The sequence below is a fragment of the Homalodisca vitripennis genome, chromosome 1 (assembly GCF_021130785.1).
Source record: "Homalodisca vitripennis isolate AUS2020 chromosome 1, UT_GWSS_2.1, whole genome shotgun sequence".
NCBI lineage: Eukaryota > Metazoa > Arthropoda > Insecta > Hemiptera > Cicadellidae > Homalodisca > Homalodisca vitripennis.
Window position 1 is genome coordinate 187,817,131 of NC_060207.1, and position 15,714 is coordinate 187,832,844.

A 15,714-nucleotide genomic window follows, 5' to 3' on the forward strand; every position below is an offset into this window, starting at 1 on the left:
TGAAATCTTTACTTATTAATCTTACCTTTTTTATAAATCTGAAGTTTTTAGATTCTGTAAAGCTTAAAAAATCTTCATTTTCCATAAGTGAGCTATAATTAATAAGCTATACCACAATAAAACACATGTATCCTATAAATAACATTTAAATATCTTATCTAACTTTATGGAACATGCTATAAGAGTATCATCACCATATAAATTTTAAATCAAGTGAAGTCTTTTAAAAAACTCTCCCAGGACTAAAAGAAACTGCATGAGACAGTTTTGAAAGATGAATATTTTTTCCGGCTTTCTGTGAATTTCAGTGACTTTTTCCTTATCTTTGGTAAAAGGAGAAATCCGTTCAAAAATTATAAATTGTAAACCATATTTTTCCACATAATATTTTTATAATTCATTAGTTTTTGGTCTTTAAAATTGGTTAAAAATGTTATTTTAACTGCTTTATCATGTTTTTTTTTCTATTTTATACAAGTTTTCTGCTTACATGATGTCCTGACCGGCAAAAGTGCATTTGATCATTAACAAAACATTGTGACTCTCCATTGGTGTCTCAACATTTCTGGTTAGTGATGTGTCACCCTGGACATCCATAGTGTTGCCTAGATGTTCTTATTGCAGGTTCAACAGGGAGGTAGGCTATAAACTAGCTAAAACTGTACCCTTTTGAGGGAACAAAAGGTTATACAACGAAGGATATTACGACCGTTAATACAGAATTGCCAGCCTAAATTGTGTTATTTCGATACATGGCCATTTTCATAATGGAAAATTCTGGATGTTAACCTTTTCGGGAGTAATGACGTACCAATACGCCACTACCAGGACTTCTCACAGGTAATAGCAATATACATAAAAATCCTGTTTCCTTCATAAAAATACACTTGAGTAAATTTTTATTAAAACAATTTTATTGAGTTACAACAGCAATATTTATAATAGCTTATACATTTTTTATGTTTGTCTTAATAAAACAGAAGATGTCATTTTTAAGACCATAATTGGATTACTGCATATCTTATCATTGACAAAGAACTGCTATTATAACCTTGTCTAGGTAGTATTGAATAAGAACCCTCACTCCTACACGGAGCGTAAGGTATCTGTCACAGTCAATGTTTTAAAAAGCCTTACATCATTAGGATGTTAATGTGTACTCTCTATGACAACTCACATTTTCTTAAGCAGTATTCTCTGATGCATAGCAATAGTTATGGCTAACTACTATAAGGGAATGACTGATGTCATTCCCTTATAGTAGTTAGAATCATCACTTTAAAGCTGCAGTAGTTGGAAAATGAATGAATTGAACATAATACCATCCAAGAATTTCAATGGGAGCAAACTCAAGGTAATAGCAACGATATTGGGTATATGATTGTATACCCAAATTGGGTATTGGGTGTAGGTTGTATATGATTTTGGTGAGTTCAAAATCGTCTTAAACACATTAACCGCGGCAGACGCCCAACAGCACAGCTGCTGAAACATATATTCAGTCTCACTCAGTATATAGACCAGCAGTAAAGGTGTTAAAACTGTGAAGTGTTCTATCCACATCTTTTCTTGTGCAGGTACTTAGAAAATAGTTGTTCCACATCATTAAGAGTAAAGACTTTGAAAGCCTAAATAAATTCACTTATCGCTCTTTATGGAACTACTAAAATTACTGGGGAGGATGATGATCTATACTACTAACACCTAAAGCTTTAAAAGCTTTACAGCATTTTAAATACTAAGCCAGGGAGGAGATACACTGTCCAAATTCATCCATCACAATGTGAAAAAAGCATAGGGATATGTCTAGATAGTCCCTTGGTAGCTAGAGAAAAAATAAAAGGTAAATGATTGCAAATTTCCAAAAATTATTTTAATAATTACAAAACTGTGATAAAGACAGGATCTCCTGGAAAAATTAGTGAAAACTTTCCAACTGAAACAGGGATTTCAAAGAACCTCTGTTATCTTATCCATACCCACTTTCTTTGTTTCCCAAGAAGCATAAATCTAAGGAATAAAAGCATCTCATTCTAATATAAATGCAGGATTTATCTTGATCGTCAAAGGTCCTGTGTTGATTCTACAAACACGAGAAATCCTCAGCAAATGCTAAAAATCTGACTGGTTGGTTAGTAATCTCAAATCCCACTTCTCGGGCAAAATTACAATAGACTGCCTAAACAAAATTGATGGCAACAGATAGATCTCTCAGTCTAATACAATCACATACACAATAAAACTACAACCTTCATCGGCCACTTTTAACATTGTGGACTTTGCTAATAAAGACTTGTATTATCAAAACCCATTTGACATTCCCTAACTCTGCAAAAATTTAACCAATGGCAACATTTACCAAACCTACTTTGTGCCTCCATTTACCATGAAGTTTAAGAATAATGGTGTAACCTGGAGAAGCATGTCGGTTAAGAGTAATCGAGAGCCTCTAAAACTGAAGTTAGTAGCTTTTCAATGTGCTTCAGCTCTGCTTCTACATGACACGATAGTCATTAATATTTTATATGAATTTATCTCATTTTTGAAGTGTGCATGGCATTTTTCTACTGTGACACAATTTAGCAAGAACTACCAGACATAAAACTCTAGTGATATTCTCTGCCAAGTAATTTTAACTAACAAAACAGTGATAAAGAAACAGATAAATATGTCAGATTTATTTCGGTAAAATATTAAACCCCTTCACTGCGACACTGCTCTGTACCAACTTTAGGAAAAGCTGGAGTAGTAGTAATGTGTGTTCACCGCAGTCGTATTGAAAGAACCTTTTCTTGGCAAGTAATTTTTTGGTTGCACTACTATGTGCAACCGTTTTTAAGAGATTGATATGAATGCAAAATGACTGAGAAGCAAATAATTGCAATCGTCAGTATTATATCAATACATAACAGAAATAGTTACGAGGAAACATACATTTATCAAATGGTTATGTGGTTTTTAGCTCCATGCAACTAATGCTTTTGTGTTCCATAGTAGTTGTATATGATCATGAGCTTATTATTTTATTTTTGGAGTTTTAACATTAACATTGATTTTATTATTTATTTAAATTTAAGTTTTATTAGATTACGTAAATTTTGCAAAAAAGGGATAAAAATTCCTTGGAGCTGTTAATTAGTTTTGTTTTTTATTTTCATCTATTAGGTTGAATAATGAATAAAATTACATAACAATAATTAATTTATCTCAATATTTAAACAGTCTACATGAACATTATATCAGTGTCAAAGACACAATTATTTTCTCCATACAAAGATCTGACAAATTTTGTGATATCTCTTACACATTACCCTGACTTCAAAGTTATAATGAGGACATAAGCAACAATATTAACCAATAAAACTGTACCAAATAATTTTAAAAATAGCATACTTACTAACTAAAGTAGATATTTTTTCATCAATACATTTTCAAATCATTACTTTGATGCAGCAGTTCATAAGAGACAATTATTTGTTGCAGTTAGAAAGGAATTCTCAAAAATAAGACAGTATATGTTGGTGAAAACATATAATAGTTACTCATTATCATTAAAATCTAACAGAAATCAACTGTTCAATTTCCTTGCTTCGTATGCAGTTCTGTGCAGTTGTTCTTAAAGTTAACTTAGAACAATAGCATAATTTCCATAAACCATTTTAATTTACACGCATAATTATAATGTAGGTTAAAATGTTATGTATAAAAATTATTAATAATATATATAATTAAATCAATTAAAAATTAAATCTATTAATTTATCCGAACCAAGACAGGTCCAACTAGAATCATAATACTAATGTGATGACATAACTTAACACTATGAAACCAACTTTACCAAAGTTGGTGGTGAAGATCGCACCAACCAAGTGACACACTTTAATTTAATTTAATTGACGTTCTAATGTTTGTTTGCGTGAATTTTGTTCCAATGTTAACTACAGCATTTACTTGATGAAATATTACCACATTCCTCAGGAGAATTTCCAATCCTTTTCATTTGGTTTACACACCCACAGTAATCTCAAAAATTTGAGAAGAATTTAACAAAAGACTATTAATTTCTGGTTTTTTTTTTTCTTTTTAATATTGATATTTCTATATTGGTCAAGATGAGCATTTCAATGGATTGTCTTCACCTAATGATTCAAAGTTTGCAGCTTGAACAAGCACGTGCAAACAAGAAGTTTACAACTTTTGTAAATATTTTCATATTTTGTATGTTTATGTATATTTTCCATGTTTTATTGAATGACAAAACCATATAAGAAAAATGTGACCTGATAATTTCTCACGAGTTAACGAAGCTAAAAGTAGTTCATGAGTCTAGGGTCAATACAACTTTCCCCTTTGGGTTTCACACAAATAGGACCTTAATTGTCTATTTCTTCATAAGACTACACTAATAATATTGTAATTAATTAGGGATAAGTCAATTTGATTAATGCCACTATTGACTTGAGTTATAGTATGATTTTGTGGAGGTTAATAGTTGATGTTTACCAGTAGAGGACATGATAGATTTGGTTACCAAAGATAACCTAAGGTAGTGGTTGTTTATTTGATTAAATAAATGAGCTTCGGAAGGAGTTCTCTCTTATTTATCAATTATTCTTGTTGTATTATAGGGTATATTTGTTTACTTTGTGTTGTCCTGGTAGATAAATAATAGTCAAAACGTTGGCACATAAGTTAGACAGAACAGGCAATAAAAACATCAATAACAAAGAACCGACACAACGGAACTCATTATTAAATTGCAACAAAATTATGAGTAAGGTATCAAATTTAATACAAATACATTCTTGCTTAAGAATTCATTAAAACCAGACCTAAGTGATGGAATTTTTCATATGATTAAAACTAAAAAAGATTTTAAATAAAATACTTTTTAAAGCATCTTCTGAGCTATTCATATTAACCCTCTAAATGGCAACTGCTGTATATACGGCAGTTAGACCACTCGCATACTGGCACTGCCGGCAGTAAGCAGACATTCCGGAAATTGGTTATTATTTGTGTATTTTCGATGTTTCGGTTTAAAACCGAACATCAATCCATGGCAGAATAATCAAGCTATCGATTCAGGCATATCATTACTCAATAAATCAAATTTTATTCCTCATTGTATGGTTAGAAGAAACGTCTTGTGCAAGCAACTGTTTTGACTGTGACCTGCTGACCGAACTGACTGTCTTATTAGTTATGTCTACAATTAATTGTTGTGTTTTGGTGTCTGGCTAATTGATTTATTTATAGCTTATATTTTGTTTTGGTTATTAGTAATATGGCTGATGAAGTCACACTTAATTTTAGGAACAAATCTAGTGATTTGAGAGAACTATTAGCTGAATTGGAACATCATCCTTATCAAGGTTAAATTTTTTGTGAATAAAAGAACTATAACAACAATAATTGCAGGCATTATTCCTTTAGTTTTCCTGAAAACAATGATATATAATAAGTCACATTTAAGTTAAATTTCAGTGTTGTAAAGCAACTGTAATTGTAACAAAATGCTGAGAATACAATGGTTTTTAAATAAAAGAGCCAAAACTATATATAATTTTTTTAAAGTATAAAATTATGTTCCTTTTGTATCATTTGGAATTTATATAAACCTTTCACATAGAAATGATGAGATAGTGCAAAGTTATAACAAATTTAAAAAAATTCTTATCAAGAATATTGAAACAACAAAATTTTTGTTAAAGTAAAAATATGTTAATGAAGATAATTTATTATTTGGAATATTCTGCAAATAATGATATATAATAAGCCATATATAGGTTGAATTTCCAGTGTTGTAAATCCAATGAACAAATGGGTGAAAATACATTCTTAGTGGATGTTCAAAAATTGCTAAAAAAGTAAACATATTTTAAAATAAAGCCACTAAAACTATATATATTTTGGGTAAGGATAAAATCGTGCTTCTTTTGTACATTTTGGATTTTTTGTAAATTTTTCATACATATATGATAAGATAGTGCAAAGTTATAAAGTATTAAAAAATTCATATCTAGTGCATTCAAACACAGAAATCGTTTTTGGCAATAAGAAAATATTAATGAGTATAATTTATTATTATTATTATTTGGAATATTCTGAAAATAATGATATATAATAAGTTGTATGTCTAAAGAATTTTGAGAGGTATATAACATTCTTGTAGTTTGTAGTTCTTGTACTACTTCTTACAAAAGACTAAAAATAGGGTGCCAGTTCAGGAGCAGACACCGTCAGTTCGAGGCTTAACATGAAATCTGATGTAACATATGGTTGAGTGTAGGGGCTTAGCAGGAAATTTGACTTCATTCAAACTATTTGAATGATGCCTTGTAAGATAACCATAAAGGTTTTATATAATATGTTTATAATTTAACACACACTTATAAAAATATTTTTATTACTGAACACATTACTTAAACTGCAACAACTTACAAAAACATATTTAAACATTGCTTTGAATTCAGTCTACAGTAAGCTATAATAATGGCAACGAACAAACTTAAATTCTGAACTATTGAAATAAATACTAAATTTGATTAAATATGGATGGAGCAATCACATTCCTCAGAGAAGACATTTATCACTAGCTTCATATAAAATCGCTTAATAGACTAGTATATAACATCAATAAACAGTCTTGTAAAAAATCACTAGACTTTTATATCAAGTAACAATTTGTACAGTTATTCACTTCAGCACGTTAAAGGTGAGAGTTTAGTCGTCGCCCATATGTTCATCGATGCCATCGCTCTCCATAACAAGAGCTCGTTCAAGGATCACTCGGCCTTCCTTGTAGCGTTGGTTCTCTTCTGTGGCGAACTCATAGATCCAGCCGAGCTTGGCATCACAGTTCTTACAGGAGACATCCCGCACCATGTGACGTCCCGTCAGCATCACTCTATCTTGTACCTCACTGTGACACAATCATCCGATTTCAAGACAAGTAGTTTACAATACGTAAAATCCACATATATAATTTTATTGGTGATATCAATCTATCCTAAAATAGTTTTATACAAAGTCTGAACACATTATACCCCTTTGTGGTCGGGAGGCCCCTGATGTGGCCAAAACTTATTTCTTACTCAGTTCGGATGGAGTCTCAGGTGTTATCTGCTCAGCACCATTCGGTGGTTGCGTAATTATGTACATAACTTTTATTTGGATTTAAATGGTAGATTAAAATGAAATTCTCAAATAATTTATAAAGTTTATTAGCTTTAAGATTGATACCTTATTGATTGGTTATTTATTATTTGCTTTTAAACAAACCAAGTAATATGTAATTTAAGTTATAGGTTGAACTGTTTTAAAGTATTTTTAATTGTAAGATAAACATACAATCAGTTTCGGGTAGGTATCAGGTATCAACAGAATATAAACTCATTTCAATATTTTGAGCTTCATCTCCACCAAATGAACTAATATTTTAATACATTGATAGGATACACTATAGCAGCTACAGTGACACTGACACTTGGATAAAAAATAATTCTGAACAATGTTTACTATTCAAACTTGATATGTGCTGCAAATATAGAAATATTAATTTAGTTGCTTATTTGGCCGAGAGATTGGAGCACTTCTCAGCCACTATCGGATAAGGATTGAATTTTATAATTACGCAATATAGTGACCACACATAATGGCTTGACGAATTGAACTGCAAAGCAGTAAGGGCCACTAGGTGTGGCCCGCAGAGCTGAGAGAACAACATGGTCATAAATCAACGACTTGACTGACTTGAGACAGAACAGCCATGGCCACCATTGTAGCCAGGTGATCTGAAAGGGCAATCATATGAATTTAATGCTAATCTCAAAGAGTTTAATCTTTGGGCTTCTGATCACGAAGGATCTGATTTTTGAAGACCTGAGCAACAAGTAGAATACTATGTCCACTAAAGTCATGTTTCTTTATGCATCTAAAACAGAGAATAGCTGGAGGGTCAATGTTACAAGTATCCAAACACAAACATAAGGTCTGTCCATGTTATACTCTCGAGTCTTAATAAAAAAACCAATGGAATATATGCGGACAATTTATTATTCTCATACCTCTACTATTTGGTTACATACTCGCCAGCTGTGCTTAAACTAAGAGATTGTTTTGTATCAGTTAAATCTCTATATATATAAATAGTAAAGCCATCACTCACTCATCACTAACTGTCCAACTTCTCAAAATCCCAGAAAATTTAAATTAGGCACTGTATGCCTCATGACTTACATGGAAAAACTAAAACATTTTCATAAAGATCAAACATACATAGGAGTTGAATTGGGGTTGCAACCCCCAGAACAACTATATTTAGTTTCTCCACTTCTTGATGTCCTAGAAAGATGAAATTGTACATACACGCATCTTATGCTCACAAGAGACAAATAAAAGATTTTTTATGTAGATGAAACCACTATAGGGCTTGAACCTTGTTGCAATCCTTACAAGAACTATATTTTTGTTTCTTCCACGTCCAGAGAGATAAAATTTGACGCACACTTGCCTCATGACATATTCAAAATCACAAGAAATTTCAAAGATCAAACATTAATTTTTCATGAAGATCACGTGGTTTTAATGGGGTTGCAGCACTACATGCAGATTGCCGCCCATGTAGGCTTTCTAGTATTGTTGTATTTTATTGTGCTACTCATTACATTTCTCTTACATTTTCTTCCAAATATAAGCTGCTGTATACATAATTATAGCAATTTCATCTAAGGATATATATATATATATATATATATATATATATATATATATATATAAATTGTTTTAATAAATGTTATTCATTATTATTTTTGTTTTTCCAACTTTCCAATGTCCTAGAAAGATGAAATTTGACATACACGTGTCTCATTATCTAAACAATAAAACAAAATAATTTTAATGAAAATCAATCATTTATAGTGGTTTATTAGATGAGATTGAAGCCCAAAAATTCTATATTTTTGTTTTCAACATCCAGCTTTACTAGAAAGGTGACATTTGACACAAATGTGTAATATGCTCTTTGAAGGCTACCAGTACCTGAAATACCTTAAATCGGAAGTAGATTATAATACTGTTAGAAGTAGTCACTTTTTGACCTGAGTAGGGTTTTAAGCCCAACTTTCTTGACCGGTAAAATAACAGAACAGATGATTATTTCAAATGTCAGTATACGTTTCTAGATCAAAGAGGACCTTTAAGATCTATGTATGTATATATTTTCTTCATCTGAACCACAACACAAATGCTTCTATATGTCAAAACTACATTAGACCGGAAGTAAATTACAATGACTGGAAGTAGTTGCTTTTCTTACCAAGGTACACTTTTCAGACAAACATATTATGTATGTTAGATAAATACCTGACTGGCAGAGATAATTTTAACTGATCAGAAAGTTCTGAATCTCAGTCAGAGTACTATTTTGAGCGCTCAGAATAACCAGCAACACAGAGGGTATAAGTCTCAGAAAATTATATATTACGTGAGAAAAATATGAATCATACCTGTTATATTAGTTACATCGGTTCTTGTTGCAGTCATTCTGTTGAGAAGAATACAATCTTCAGAGTTTCCACAACAAAATCGGAATGTAAAAATAAGAGTAAACAAGATGCTCTAATATATGCTTGTAATGTGTGGAAATATAAAAGATATTTCTAAATGATGCAAATTGAAATATTAATAGTGAAAGGCCTAAATATGTTACTATAGTATCAATAAAACATACACATCAGGCGTTCGTGACACAATCCAAATTTTAAAACATCTACTGATCTGTTTAGCATTTACAGTAAAAACGCACAGTAGACTTACCTGTAATTAAGATTGACCACCTTGTTGAAAAGGAAAGCCCTGCCAGTTGCTCCAGTGAATCTTGTGCTAATCAACTCACTTCGGTTTGTCAATATCGTGCCACAAGAGGCGCAGGAAAATAAACGCATACCTCCAATATGGTCCAGAAAGATTCTTCCCATCTTAGAGATCTGTAACAAACATCATTTGAACTCTTCTAAAATATCGAATAGTGATTGCCAAACACAAAAGTAACCTACACATAACGTAGCTATGGTGGGGAGGGTTGATTCAATGTGAATGTTGAGTTCAGATCCAGTTCACCTTCCTTTTAGTGCAGCGTCTGGAAGCACGCCCCTCCATGCTTAGAGATCATATCTAAAACATCGTACTACGAGAATAACTTTTCACCTAGATCACATTATATTTAGCGGTCTAGGTGACTCAGATGTTGAAACAAATTAAAGAGTTTATTTTGAGCTAATTCATTGCTGACTTTTTTTATCTCTTCAGACGAACATGACTTCAGATTCCAGGAGTCAAGTTTGAAACAGCATCAAATTCCAAACGCTGCACTAAGAGGCAGGTGAACTGAGCTAAACTCAACATTCACACAAAAATGTAATAAAGTCTTAGGAACACAAAAGCTGCAATGCAGAAAAACAAAAGCATTACAAAGAAATTAAAAAGTAAAAGAAATTGCAACATCTCACTCTGTTTTTCATCATGGTTAAAAATATAAAATGCATCTTTTTTCATCTACTACATCAAACAGTACAAAACTCTGCTCATATACATTGGTCATGTACTATTAAAGCAAATTCCAGTATTCTCATCAACAGGACCTCACTGAACTTAATTGTGTTATACACTGCACACACACTTACAGGCCTTGGCTCCTCTCTGAGTCATTGACTGTTTCCAATTTCCATTGACCAGTTTTATTAATTCTTATTTAATTTGGTTAACAAATTACAAATTTACTTAAAAACAATTTAAGGGAATGTAAATAAATTAATGTCAATAGAAGAGCACAAAGTGATACTGTGAACTCTTTAAAAAATTCATATGAAACTATTTTAAGTTTTAAATAGATCTGTTTGTTTTTTTAAGATTGTAATGCATCACTATGTTTTAATACGATGAAATAAATATGGTTACTTGTATTATCATTATGGCAAAATACATATGAGGTTACATGTGAAATACGTGTATAACTTATTTTCACTTATTCTAAGAGTGGTTTTAGATATTTGACTTTTGAGAATTCTACTGATTAGTTTTCATTAGCTAGGGACAGCTAACAAGATGTAAACTTTTAAAAGGAGAACTTTGGCGTCAAATAAGGAGGACAGCATTACACATTCTTATAAATACTGTGGATAACATTTTCTATACATTATTTAAAAAAAAAACATAAATTAAATTAGTATTTGGCATATTATAATGCAAATTAAAAGAAAACACACAAAAATTGGATTAGGTATGACAATTAAAAACCAAAAAAGCTTAATTTGGGTACTACCTCAAGGAATCTTTTTCTTTTTTTTTGCCAGAAATGTGGGGTAGTAGGTGCCACCAAAGCCTGCACTGATGACCAGGGACATTTCCATTAGTACTTTCCCGACTTCAAATCAAGTCCCAGATCAACTTTCCCGAATTCAGATCACTTTAGTTAATGTGAGTACTTGTTAGCTTTTTATATCCATAACACGTATGTATCACAGCCTATACATTACCTTATAATACGTACAGCCTAATAACAAATAGTAGATAGGGACATAGTGGCCTTGTTATCACCATCATTGCTTACTTTTGGGACACAGAAAACAAGAACCGGTCGTCATAATGACATCTAATATTTAGTAAAAAAATGTCTGTTATTTCTAATAATATTGTTCTTTAGGTCCCCAGTAAGAAAAACTCTTCCAGTGGCCTCCGGATAAAAACCCTTATTTGTTATTATTAAATGTATGTTATTACTATTAAATTACACTCTTGAGTCTTAGAAATTTCCCTACCGAGTTTAGTAACGCTTTTGTGGTAGTTGTCACCAAAATATTACTGAATTGCAGCCAGAAAAACTTTTTAAACTCTTGTCAAATTGAAAAGATTTGAAGCCACAATATTACAAAAATGTTTGCAAATGTACTAAGAAATGGTTATCTGTACTAAGAATTAAAATCTGAAATTTTGGATCATTTATTAGAAAATTATGTTTAGATGAGTTTATAATATTTTTTGTACTCTCAGGCATTTGTAATCAGACACTCTAGAACTTAGATTTTTTTACTGGTACAGTAGATATTACCACAAAGATTGTCATTTCTTTGTAAATAGTGCTGCAAAGTTACCATTTCTATCAAATCTGATACTTTGTGTCTCAAACTCTTATGAAAATAGAACTCACACCATTTCCTGTGAGAATACTTAAATTTGTATTTATGTTAAATAAAAGTGTAAAGAATAGATTTGGAATAATAATTTGTCTTGAATATCCTAAAATTATCCTTCTGTGGAGCAGACTTTGATACTGGGCGCCCCTAAATAATTGATTTAATCAATAGCTATATATTAGCCAATTTTAATTAATTGATCATTTATATTCAGATGCTTTTATTCTACCATTTAATAATACAATAAAAAAATAAACTAAAAAAAATACAGTTAATTAAAAATGTTGGCCTTAAGTTCTGCTGTTGTTCCTTTGTATAGTAACTGAATTAATAATTTTACAATCAATAATTACAAATAAAAATAATGGCTGTTTATTATTTAAAAATGTGTTTTATTTAATAAATCTCTATATTATGGTAAAGTTAAGCGATCCGGTTTTTTATACTGATATTAACAAACGAGATTGCTTAACAATTAAACCTATTAATAAAATCAACTGATACCGATCCATAAACTTAAACAATTAATTTAATTATCTGTAGTTAACACTTCAGGCTATAAACATATTTGATTTATAAGCGACTTCATCACTTAAAAAAAACATTTTACTTCAGAAAACTAAACAAAATAGCATTTTAATATGATTAGCAGTGTTTTACTTGTTTCAAGATGCTTCTATTGTTGTTACGGATTATGTGACTTGAAGAAAATCAGTAACCTGTTGGTGACTGCTGTTTATTGATCAAGTTCACAATGTGTAGCAACATTTTTGGTTTAAGGGTTATATTTAATAATATTTGTATTGTAATCCCTTATTTGTGGATATGTTTATAGATGGTTTTATTAGTAAACATGTTAGTTACAAAATTAACCCTTTGAGTGCAGTGGGTCTCGCTCCGAGATGAGACGTTCCTACGCGAAGAGTTCCGGAGTCTCGGAACAAGACGATTTCTATTTCATTTGTAGTACCTCTATAAGTTATCCCATACTGCCTGATATCATACCAAAGGCCAATACATGAATTAAACTAACCTTTTCAACTATTATTTCTACTTTTTAATGCTGTTATATGACGTAAACAACTAACTAAAATAAATGTTCCTACGTTATATTAGGTGTCAAAATTAATTTTAAACAGTAATGAGTCACTAAAGAAAACCTTTAGAAGATGTTTGTGCCAGTTATATAACCAAGTGTCCATGAAGACAGTGTTGTAGTTTGTTTTAAAATTGTCTGAATAAGGTTATGTTTATGTTTTGAGTTTCGTTTTAGTAATTAAAGTTATATTACATATGATTATGCATTTTTTAAACGGTTTTATTATTAAAGTATTGAAATTTCAAAAGAATTGAAAAAGAGCTTTTATGGTAAAAATTAACTTTAACTTTATATTTTCCAAAACCCTGTGATTTGTAGCAAAATAAACCTCTACCCTTGAATAATTTTTATAAATATGTTTAATTATGTTTAATTTTTTTAAATAAGGTTTATTACACATGATTATAAATGCTCTTTATGATAAAATTATTAAAGTTTACTAATAACTTTTTCTTATATCAGTTATTTTACCTTAAACTGGATTTATATTTTGTTTCCGTAGAAAAGTCACTTACTACAGCGATTTCTAATTTGTTTAAATTGTATAAACATCATATTGTTATATATTTTCTGATGAACAATTCATTTGCCTTTCAAACGAATTAAAAAAAAGAGCTTTCAATGACCAAAAATACATGTTAGGTGAATATTTTTCTGAAACCTTGCGTTTTAGTTAAGTTAATCTATAGCAATAACCTATTTTTAAAATTTTGTTCATGGTCAATATTAGGTTATTACATATGATTTTGGGTTGTTTTTAAATTTTATTTATTATGAATGTATTGAAATTTCAAAATAAAATTTTTCTATAGTAGTTATTTCACTTCAAACTTGATTTTTATGTATTCCCGTGGAAATGTTGTTGTTTCTAAAAAGTGATTTTTTAATTTAAAAATTAGAATGTTAAATAGCTTTTTATACGTAGTTCATTTACCTTTAAAAAAAGGTAAAGAGGAGAGTTTTATGATCAAAAATAAATTTTATGTACATTTTTTCTAAAACCTTGCGTTTTTGGCCAAAATCCTCTGGCACTTTTCGCATAATCACACAAAATATAACTCAGCACTTTTCAACATGGGTTTGATTTTATCCCTGGCACTAAAAGGGTTAAAACTAAAACCTTCCAAATTCCCACAAACCAGAAGTGGTATGTTTTACTAAGTCAATATTTGGTTTTGAGGTTGTAAGTACTGAACAAGTGTATATATTCTCTAAAAGTACATTGAATTGCGTACAAAATTTCTATTTTGGATAAGTGAGTATTTAGGGTAAAAAAAAAAAATTGGTAATGTACAACCATCATCATTATGGAAGTGACTTAAGAAAAACTTACATTTTGCTTCCTTCTGTAATAACTAAACTGACCCAATTCTTTCTTTATTCTGCTCACTTCACTTCTTTCTTCTTTGTTGACAGCACTCACTTCTTTCTTCTTTGTTGACAATCATGAATCAGACAATGTTGATGTACAAAGCTGATATGTGTCAGCTGATGCATATAATCTTGCCCTAGTGCATAAATTAAGTACGTTAACCATAGAGTAAAGAATTAAAAATATTGTGTGAAAAATCTACGTTGAAATTCTCTACCAAGATTTGCCAAGGGTACAACGCACTCTTGTGTTGTTGTACCCTTCAAATTAAAATGTATCAATATTTTTGTCATAACAGAAAAATAAATGTTGCTGTCTTTGATTTTTAGACATTTTTCTCAAAATTGTTAATTGTTTCCAATTGCTCTTACAACGCACTCTTGTGTTGTTGTACCCTTCAAATTAAAATGTATCAATATTTTTGTCATAACAGAAAAATAAATGTTGCTGTCTTTGATTTTTAGACATTTTTCTCAAAATTGTTAATTGTTTCCATAAACTATGCAAACAGTATTTCTAGTAAGATAAGTGTAATGAGGCTAATAATTTATATAACATAAAATAAGAGTTTTGCGCACATAAAATAAAATATAAATGATTACGACAATGTAACTAAAAATAACGTTAAAAATTATTAAAAACGGTAAATAACGATGGAGACATACAAGTGATACTTTGTCACAAGAGTGAAACACTATCACCTAATAAAAATCAAGACTTCGTTTTCAAAATGGAGATAAAGTTCTAACCTGTGTTATACATTTGAAATAGTCTCAAAACCATAAATCTTTCACTTGGAATAAATATTTAAATATTTCAATGCTAAATAATTGTTTAAAAGAGTACGATTATATGTTACTACTCGTACAAATCTGTTACAATTCATATTCAAAACAGAGGTTCTAATGAGAAAGTCTATACTGATATACATTTTGCGTATAGGCAACAACTGAATTTGATTATGGTGATTTCATACCAAAGGAATTTGCCTAGACGCCAGCGAATCCTAGATATCTGTAGGATATTTTGAGGACAAATTTAGCTATAAA

The 15,714-nt window shown here is 30.4% G+C and overlaps 1 protein-coding gene across 4 annotated transcripts; it reads right to left on the reverse strand.

The window, feature by feature from the left end:
- Positions 1-3,516: 3,516 nt before the first annotated feature.
- On the reverse strand, positions 3,517-14,802 carry LOC124352925 (protein yippee-like 5). Of its 4 annotated transcripts, none has more exons than XM_046802655.1 (3): positions 14,684-14,802; positions 9,820-9,989; positions 3,517-6,925 (listed from the first exon to the last, which is right to left on the reverse strand). In XM_046802655.1, exons 2-3 carry the CDS (start codon positions 9,978-9,980, stop codon positions 6,727-6,729), a joined length of 360 nt encoding a protein of 119 aa, XP_046658611.1. In that variant the 5' UTR covers positions 9,981-9,989; positions 14,684-14,802; the 3' UTR covers positions 3,517-6,726. The 4 variants fall into 4 exon arrangements, with proteins under 4 accessions (XP_046658611.1, XP_046658609.1, XP_046658612.1 ...); XM_046802653.1 differs by having other exon boundaries at positions 14,627-14,798; XM_046802656.1 differs by lacking the exon at positions 14,684-14,802 and adding an exon at positions 14,282-14,434.
- Between the last annotated feature and the right edge of the window lie 912 nt (positions 14,803-15,714).